The 10154-nt window shown below is 37.4% G+C and overlaps 1 protein-coding gene across 2 annotated transcripts in view; it reads left to right on the forward strand.

Annotated features, from left to right (window-relative positions):
- The window catches only part of NDC1 (NDC1 transmembrane nucleoporin), a 56951-nt gene extending 52633 nt beyond the window's left edge, over nt 1-4318 (forward strand). The window contains exon 18 of one of the 2 annotated variants that reach the window (XM_004371715.2): nt 1734-4318. In XM_004371715.2, coding sequence (XP_004371772.2) covers nt 1734-1797 — 64 coding nt within the window. In that variant the 3' untranslated portion in view covers nt 1798-4318. The remainder of the gene's footprint in view (nt 1-1733) is intronic. The other variant, XM_023727054.1, reaches the window with a different exon arrangement.
- Nucleotides 4319-10154: the final 5836 nt, after the last annotated feature.

The raw sequence follows: 10154 nt of genomic DNA on the forward strand, positions 1-10154 counted from the left end.
ATCGAAAGCAGAGAGAAAAGAGAAAAATAGAGATTTATTAGATAAGGAAGATAACTAGATGACTGATAAATTCTGCCTTCGTTTATTATCTCTGAGAAGAAATGCATATTTATATGCATTAAAATTGAGGATGTTAGTAAAAACTAGTTTGTGCAAATATAGGACAAAATGGTATGGTGGAGAGAATGTTATATTTGGACTTAAAATATCTGGATTTAAGTGTGGTTACATCATTGACTATCTGTGATTTGTGGGCAAGTTACCTAATGATTTTAAATAACTTGTCTGAAATTATGTAGCTAGTAAGTGGCAGAACCAGAGTTCAGGTCCAGATCTTTCTGACTCTTGAGTCCTATCTGTAGTGCTCTACTCTTAACCGATAGACTGTGTTATCTTCCTAACCTCTGCGATACTGTTTACTCTTCTGTAAAAAGGGGAGATTATTAACCCCACTGCTTCATTTGATGTTAGTAGAGATAAAACGGGATCATACTTACGTAAAACCCATTGTACATGATAAAATATTGCGACAACAACTATTATTATATAACACGTCCTTTGTTCACTACCCAAAGCTTGATCTCCAAGAACCAGGTATAAGTAATCTCTTGAGCCGTGAAAATTAACACAGGTCTTTGGAGGCACTTAATTCAGCACTTTTAATTAGGCAAATTTGGTAAACAGGTTTTCCAGCCTACAACATATTAAAATTTACTTGAGGGGAAGAGATTACTGCTAGAGTCAGGAGTACTAACAATAGTAAGGAATAGTTCACTGCTGCTAGCAGAGGGCAGAGTCATGGGAAAAGCAGCAGACTGGAGTTTAAGAGAGCTTGGTGCCATTTAGTTAGAGACGGGCAGCCTCACAGGCACTTAGGGGGCATCTTTGTACAGTAAAATACTTGAAATGGTTCAGTTAGACGCAGCTAGTGGTTTAAGAAAGCAGAGATATGTGTATAAGGCATTTTAGGATGATTTCTAGCCAAATTATTAAAATAAAACTTGTCGCTTTTAAAAAAGTGGTGACCTTTAGTTATCTGGAATTTTATCATTCAGTAATGATATATTACTATTCAAGAACCAGAAAACCAAAATCTTTTATTGGATTCAATTTTTATCCAAAGTTTAAAAGGAAGTTTTATATTAGTTTCAGTATATATTTGCCCTAATTCTGTCAAGGTAATATATTTTTGTGGGGTCAAGGGTAGGGAGAGAACTCAGTTTCCCCATCCAAGACTAAGCTATGTTCAAAGGGAAAAGTAAATCTAAACCACCAAGCTGTTACCTTTGAAAACGATTAGTGGAGTCTATTGTGTTTTAACCAAACATTTTAGTTTAAAGGATTTTATATTAAAGGCAATTCAGATACTCCACAACTCAAAGATAATGTTGGGATCTGGTTTAAATAAAATAATAAAATCCAGAAAATCTAGTGCGGGGGCTGGAACTCTGCACAGCAGGTTCCACAGCAGAGCAGGTTAGAGCTGATGCCTTCACTTGTCAGTCTTAATTTTCTTTGGTCTTTTAGAAGGTAGAAACATGCTATTACTGAATGCAAGCCCTCCTCATTAGATTAAGGGGGTTTTCATCCAACTTTTTTCATAAATACTAAATAAGTGAAGACTTCTATTCATTTTTAATTGTTTTGAAAAATATTGACTCTGTGCTCTGTGGTTCACTTAATATGCTTAATGTAAAAATAAAGCTTATGCTTTGAATTTATGTTTCATTTAGTGCTGTGCAAGCATCTGCAGAACATCAGAAAAGACTTCAACAGTTCTTGGAGTTCAAAGAATAGTTAAGTAATATAAACTGTGTTCATTACACTGCTGATACAACTACAGATGGGACAGTAAATATTCAGCATTCTTGGATCAGAAGAAAATGGACTAATTAGATGTTTCCTTTGTCGTGGTGGTTGCTTTGAAAACTATACTTTAATGGGAGAAATCATGGAAAGAAATTCTCAACAGAATAACCAAAAACTGCCTTTTCTGTATCGATTGCTTTTTGTGTGTGTGGTATAATAAAGTCTTTATTCAATTTTACAGAAGCATCTATGGCAGTAGAAATGTCTCTAGGTCATATAACTTAATAAGAATAACTTGAAATTTTTTAGAATTTACTTTTGAGAGGAGTGGAGCCAGTTCGGAGGGTAAAATAGTTTTATTTGATACAGTCTTCCTTTCTAATCATTCTCAGAGTTTAGCTCTCTCTAAACACAAAATACATACATTTTTAAGAGTAGTTTCTGTTTACTGAAGGATAAAAATGGTAACAGTGGAGAAAAACTCACAGAAAAAATATTGTCTGAAGGACATATTTTGTTAATCTGTTAGGTTATGTTTTTGTTTCCAGGGACAAATTGAATTTGCATGATTGTCCAAAAAAAGGTCTCAATTTACAGATGCTAACTCTATATAAAGGAATGTGGAAAAATTCAGTTCTTAAGTTACAAGATTAAACATGCACATTTGGTTTTTGAAAAACAATTGTCTGACATCTATGAATTTATTTTGTATCATGCTAGTGAACATTAAGTGTATGGATATTTTCCTAACTAGTTTTGTTTTCTTTTTTCTGGAACAAAATACTAAGTGATTGCGGAGTTTTTCAAGTGAGAGAAAAAGTTTTTCAAGAAAAGCCAGGAAACTTTTCTTTTCCCTTCCCACTCTTCATCTTCTTTAGATCAAATTATTTTGCAAAGCTTGTCTGGCTACACAGAGGGAGCAGCCTCTGCTACAGTAACTGGCTAATTAAAATATATTAGGAAAATCTTTACAGCCAGAAACAACTTAGTCATCAAATAGCAAGTGAAACCAAAACGTCAGGGATTACTGTACTTGGGAGTATGTTCTATGTCCAAAATGTGAGTGAGGTAATTTTATAATTTATTAGATCAACTTCTTTGGAGATGAAAGATTAGAAATCCTACTGGTAGCTATTCACTGGACTAGCTTTAGACTGAACACTCCCTTGTAATTCTTTTCTTATAATTTCTTCTCTTTAGTGCCCCCAATTTTTTTCTTTAAAGTCAGCACAGTATTGTATATGAATCTTTAATGTGGTATATATGTCTGCCATTTGTCTGATTCCTTGATGTATTATATCTTCAGAATAGAATATTTCAGCTCCAGGTCCTATTGCCCCTTCAACCAGCACATGCCAAATTATAAATGAATCCTGCTTGCCTTTCAAGTGTCTTTATCAGACAGTTTCCCAATTATCAAGTGTTTTCGGGTTTTGAGGCTATTGCCATTTGCCTTTTTTTTTTTTGCTTTGTGTCTGAGGTTAAGTTGATCTCTTTCTTGAATGTGAAATTGAATTTCATATGTGATAGTCTCTTACAGATGACCAGAAAATTGTGTCTAGGTTGACTGACAACTATTGTGTCCCATATTTTAAAGCCGTTAGGCTTTTTATATTCCATTTTCTCTGCTGCCCTTGGCTGAGGCATTTTGGGAGACAAAGACCTTAGCCCTCTGTTTCCATTAAAGAAGATCTGTGGTATTTAACCCATTGCTTTCCTGAGGCTGAAGATGGGATGATTCCTTTAAACTTTGACCTACTCAGATGAAATACCTGGCTAGGTTTAGATTCTTGCCATTTCCCAGATATTTTGGGCAAAGTATGTTTGATGAGCAATGTGGATGTTTCTGAGGTGTTCATCCCTGTTTTTTCTCAAGAGAATGTGCTGTGGACAAAATGCAGGCCACATAATTCCTGCCTGTTGGAAATTTAGAAACTGTCTCCTCAAATCTGTGTTGTACTTAGTCAGTAAGGGGGACAGTTCTTTTTCATCATTTTGTATTGATAATTTATTCACCACCTTTTTGGGCTAGAGTATGGCTCGGTTACCTGTTAGGAAATGAAACTCCTCCTGTGTGCAAGGAGAAGGACTTAGGGAGGCCAAGAGGAGAGAAGCATTTCCTTTGATGAGGTCTCAGCCTCCCTCTGAGCCTGCTAATGCTATAACATTGGCCAGAAAATTAGAAATTGTTCTTTAAAAGCCTTTCTCTGGCTGTTAGTATAAAACATGATTGCCGTAGCTCTTGTAATGTTTCCTTGGCCCTTATGGAAGGTCTAAGTCCACGTAGCTTCTCTTCAGAGAACTGGGGAACTCCTAGAATAAACCTGGTACAGTTCAGTGAACATTGATGAGCAACAGCTTGTTACTTTGCTGAATTTCTTTCTTGGTAATTGTTTTATGTGTCTTCCTGTAAATATTTATGAGACTCTGTTTATATCCTTTTGTATCATCAATACTGAATTGGGTAGAAAAATAAATTGACAGTTTTTAAAAATGAGACTGCTAATTGCAATTTGTGTGTCTATAAATTCAGTTATTTAATTTCTGGGATGTGTGTGTGTGTGTGTTTCCTTACCCATTTCAGTTCAGTCTCACAGTCTTTGCTTATAAAAACTAAAAAGGTTTAACTTCTTGAGAAATCAGCTTTTGCCCGTAGCTGGACTAATTTGGTGGATAATCTGTGTTTGATGGTAACTTTGAGGAGACTGATTTCTAATTCTCTTCATCATCTTGGTTGTCTTTCTTCCAAAATTAAACGCAAGGGTGCTGGTGCTGAAAGCCAATCTCTTAACAGAGGTTTCTTTTCTCTCCAAAATAGTGATTCTAAATGGATCATATTTCCTCAAGCTAGCAGTTACTTCTGTCAACTTTACTTAGTCTGAACTCTACCTCTGGTACTAACTAAGGCCGTTAACTCCCTGTCTTTCTCTCCCAACCCCATAGTCATCTTCCTTTAAAACCAAATAGCTTAATTAAAACAAATATAGCTTTAATTCATCAGTGAACAATCCAATTATTCTTAGTAAGCTGCTGACCACCATTTTTAAATAAGCAAAATTTTTATTGTTTTGAGGGGCAAGAAGGGGAATGAACAAGCATATACCCCTTTAATTCTCAGTCAGTGTCCTAAGCAGCCTTGGCAGTTGTACAAGTTGATGTGGTTGATGTGGAGCTAACTGAAACATTCACTAGGTGTCTATTATGGCCTAGCTATTAGGAATAGGGAGCCCCAGTGGTATAGTGGTTAAGAGCTTGGCTGCTAACCAAAAGGTCGGCAGTTTGAATCCACCAGCCGCTCCTTGGAAACCCTATGGGACAGTTCTACTCTGTTTTATACGGTCACTATGAGTTGGAATCAACTCGATGGTAATGGTTTGTTTTTTTTTTTTTTTTCCCTATTAGGAGTAGCTTAAACTGAATAAGACGCAGTCCCTACCCTCAAGAAGTTTATAATCTAATACAGTGGCGTTTGAAACTTGGTGTGCACTGGAATCCCCAGGAGTGCTTATTAGATGTGCAGACTCTGGGCTGCACTTCAGATTCTGATTCAGGAGGTCTGGGCTGGATCCCAAGAGATGTAGTTTTTAACAAAGTGTACCAGATCGTTCTAAGCAGGTGGTCTGAGGAACACACCCTGAGAAGGGTTTATTCTAGGTCAGTGATTCTCAAACCTTAGTTAGTATGTATCAGAATCACTTGGAGAGTTTGTGAAACACAGATTGTTGGGCCCAATCTCCGGAGTTTCTGATTTCTGTAAGTCTGGGTTTGGGCCCAAGAGTTTGCATTTCTAACAAGTGTCCAGGTGATGCTGATGTGGCAGGTGTGTCCTTGGAGCACACGGTGAGAACCACTGTCCGAGTGGATTTTCTTGCACGTGGTATTCTCTTAGATGTGTGTCTGAAGCATATGTACTATTTTTGTTGTCAAATATATGAAATACTCTTTTCTTCCTAAATTTCATTTATTTTGTTGTTGTGGAGAATATACACAGCAAAACATACACCAATACAGCAGTTTCTACATGTAAATTGAGTGTTACTGATTTCATCAAGTTGTGCAACCATTCTCACCCTCCTTTTCTGAGCTTTTCCTCCCCTATTAACAGAATCACTGGCCCCAAGTTTCCTATCTAATCTTTTGAGTTGCTGTTGTCAGTTTGATCCCAAATAGATAGTTCTTAAAAGAGCATAATGCTTAAGGCAGGGTTTTTTGTTATGTTTTGTGTTTTACTGGTTGAAGCTACTGTTTGGTTTTAATAAGACTTCAGGGGATATTTTTGGTTTACAATTTAAAGATTATCTTGGGGCAATAGTTTTGAAGGATATGTACTATTAATAGCTATAAGTAGAGTTCTTCCTTCTGATTAATTTGCTGCAAAGCTTGAAGAATACTGTTAGATCTCATAGCTAATGCAGAAATGCTGACAAATAATGTGGACCTGTTTTTGTAAAACCTGTTTCAGAAATGCGAACGAGTTTGTCATCTTCCTGGCAAACTTCTCTTTCTTCAGAATGAGCTTAGTCTTCCCAAATACTCCCAGCTAGATTTTGATGTGTTTTCTCAATACTTGGTCATTCCTTCTTTTTTGGCCTTACCATATTGAATTGTAACTTAACTGATTATGAATCTGTTTCCTCTCCTGTGAGCTCCCCTAACAATAGTATTCCAATAAATAAGTGAAAATTAGCAGTCCTTTCCAAGGTTACTTTAGTTTTTCATTTTTAGCAGACATAGGTCCACCATCCCTTATCTGCAATTCTGAAATCCAGAGGTTTTTTTAATAACAATTTATTTGGCAGCAAAACCTGACCTGAACTGATGTGAGGCTGTTTATAGTCTTAACTCATCCCACTTAGTATGAATATGCTTACATTTCACTGTAGAATGTTTGATTATGAGGTACTTTTCTAGACCCCACTGGGGGTGTTATGTAATATGCATCATTATTACCTTTCTAAAATATGTAACACTCTTTATTATGAAGCATCTGGCGTCAGGAGTCTAAGATGAGAAATTTTAGACCCGTTTTTGTTAAATCTGTTAACTTTTCAGCATTCACTCATTGCCTGCCATGTATCAGGCCCTGTGATAGTTACTAGTGGTACAAAGTCACAGAGCTTGCCCTCAAAGAGCTCACCATCCTGCGTGAGAGAGGTAAGGTAGAGGCAATCCTTGTTTGCAAAGAATCTTTTTTTTACTTATTTACAGAAGTGTTTTTTTTGCTATTGCTATCTCGTTTACTGAACAGCTACTCTGTTCCTCACCTGTTCTAAGCAGTAGCTGTTGCTTGCATTTGTGCTTTAAGATACAGAATATTTCTTTACCCAACTCCTTTATGAACCCTTTTCAGAACTTAACACAGCATGCCCTTGGTGTCCCGGTGCTAGCCCTCTGTCACCTGCTTATTTTGCAGGGCTGTGTGGCTGCATCTTGTCCTCAAGTGCTCATGTTCTCCCTGCACACACATATGTTATCAGATACTGTTGAATGTGTCTTGAAAGTGATCTTGGTGGTAAAGTAGTTCTGGAAGGCCTATGGGATGTCTCTGGCAAAGAAACATTGGAAGGTGACTTCTACTCTACAGACCTTTACCTTGCTAGTCTTTAGAAGGTATATTGACTCTTGATTGGTTTATCCTTTGTATCTCTCAACCCATTAGTAATAAGAGGGGTCTACAGTCTTGAAAAAATATTAAACACTAGTCCCTTGGGAGGAGCCCTGGTGGCGCAAACGGTTAAATGCTTGGCTGCTAACCAAAAGGTAGACGATTTGAACCTACCCAGTGGCTGCATGGGAAAAAGACTTGGTGATCTGCTTCCGTAAAGATTATAGCCAAGAAAACCCTATAAGGCAGTTCTACTCTGTCACGGGGTTGCTATGAGTCAAAATTGACTCGATGGCACCTAACAACACAAAGTCTCTTGGGACACAATCCCCACCTCAAGTTAGCTTAAGGATAAAAGGGGAGCTGTTCCTAAGGGCACAAGGATGTCTTAGCTTCTAGGCCACATGAAAAACCTGGAAGGCTGTCAGGATCTCTAAAGTTCTTTCTGCATTAATGTTGTAATCTCCCTGCTAACTGGCTTTCTACCATTCCCTCTAGATGCCTTCTAGCTCCTGAGTTTATATGTCATAAATAGAAACTGACCAGTTATTTCTAAATGCCAAACAAAATTCCTGATTGAAAGAAATTAGCCCAACTGAATCCATTATCCAAAGCTCTAACGAGGCTTGAGGGACAGGGTCATGCAGTACCAACACGGCCTTCAGGAGCTTACCTTTGTTGATCAGAATGGGGTGGAGGTAAGGGGCAGTTCCCAGACCCTCCCAGGATTAAAAAACAACAACAACAGAAAAAAACCCTGTTGCTGTCGAGTCAATTCCAACTCCTATAGCAACTGTGTAGGACAGAGTAGGACTGCCCCATAGGGTTTCCAAGGAGCAGCTGGTGGATTCGAACTGCCAACCTTTTGGTTAGCAGCCAAACGCTTAACCACTGTGCCACCAGGGCTCCCCGCCTAGGATAGGGGACAAAATCTGGGGTTCAGGACCTACAAGGAGGGGGCTGGTAAATCTTGCTTTAGACTGAGATCTCATAGGGCTGCGCTCTAGGAAGAAGGACTCAACCCACGTGGGAATTTGAGTCTAGTTAGAATCTTCATTAAATTGAATTGAGATGATCTCTGCTAGTGTTTCCAGGTCCTAACAGAAGCTATCATAAATCTTCTCTGGAGAGAAATAACACCCTAGGCCTCAATTTTCTACAAACAAGGTTTCAGATGCAATGTCTGCACACAATTTAAAAATAACCAGGCACAGGAAGAGACAAGACAACATAAATGAGAACTGACAAAAGCAACAGGCATTAGAATAGACTCATAGGAACTCCAGATATTTGAGTTATCTGGCAGATTTTTAAATAAGATCACTGTGATGAGTGAGGAGCTCTGGTGGTGCAGTGGTTAAGTGTTCAACTGCTAACTGAAGGGTCGACCAAGCCACATCATAGTAAAAGTGCTAAAAACCAAAAACAAAGCCTTAAAAATAGCCAAAACCAACAAACGAAACCTGTTGCCACCAAGTCGATTCTGACTCACAGCAACCCTACAGGACAGAGTAGAACTGCCCCATAGGGTTTCCAAGGAGCAGCTGGTGGATTCCAGCTGGCGACCTTTTGGTTAGCAGCCCAACACTTAACCACTGCAGACTGCTTTCAATTGAGCAACACTTAGACAGCTAAGCTAACTTCTCAACAAAAACAATTGAAGTCAAAAGACAATGGAATGATTATTTTAAAGTGCTTAAACTACAAAGGAGCCCTGGTGGTGCAGTGGTTAAAGTGCTCATCTGCTAACCAAAAGATTAGCAGTTTGACCCCACCAGCCACTCTGCGGGAGAAAGATGTGGCAGTCTGCTTCCATAAAGATTTACAGCCTTGGAAACCCTGTGAGGCAGTTCTACTTTGTCCTATAGAGCCCCTATGAGTTGGAATCGACTTGATGGCAGTGGGTTTTTTGGTTTGTTTTCAAGTAAACTACTAAGAATTTCTTACCCAGCATTAATCTTCTTCAAAAATGGTGGAGAAATAAAGACATTTTCAGTCAAAGAAAAGCCATGAGAATAACAGGAGGCTCTCAAACTACCTTTATAAATAAAGGTAGTTTTTTTTTTGTTTTGTTTTGTTTTTTAGGGAAAAATGATCAGGGAAGCAGGAAGGAATTCAGAACAAAAATGGTAAATATGAATATTGACTTACAAAAAGTCTTACGGTGTTTAAAAAATATACATAGAATTAAAATTTACCACATAATGGCATATAAGTTAGGATATTTGGGAATTACCATGTTCTAAGTAAGGTCTTTACATTGTCTAGGAAGAGAGTAAAAGTACCAATTAATAGAAGACTTTGGTATATTAAAGATGTGCATTTTAGTTTAAGGATAAGCACTAAAGGAATAGTAAAAGTTACAAGCTTAAGCAGGCGGAAAAAGTGGAATAATAAAAACTAATATGAAAGTAAGGAGTAAAAAAGAAATCTAGAACAGGCAGGAAAAATTGCACATAGTAAGATGTAGATTTAAACCCAAATATATCAGTAATTACATTAAATATAAATGGTCTAGATGATTCAATTAAAAAGCAAGGGTCATCAAACTAAATAACAAAAATTCAACTCTTTGCTGTTAAGAAACCTATCTAAAACATAAGGATAGATACATTGAAAATAAAAGGACAGGAAAAGATTACCACACTAAAAGAAAGCTGGTATAATTGTATTGATTTTTGACAAAGTATGCTTTAAGCCAAAAGCCTTAATAAATATAAAGAGAGGCACTTCAAAATAA

The sequence above is a fragment of the Trichechus manatus genome, unplaced genomic scaffold (assembly GCF_000243295.1).
Source record: "Trichechus manatus latirostris isolate Lorelei unplaced genomic scaffold, TriManLat1.0 scaffold00015, whole genome shotgun sequence".
Classification (NCBI taxonomy): domain Eukaryota; kingdom Metazoa; phylum Chordata; class Mammalia; order Sirenia; family Trichechidae; genus Trichechus; species Trichechus manatus.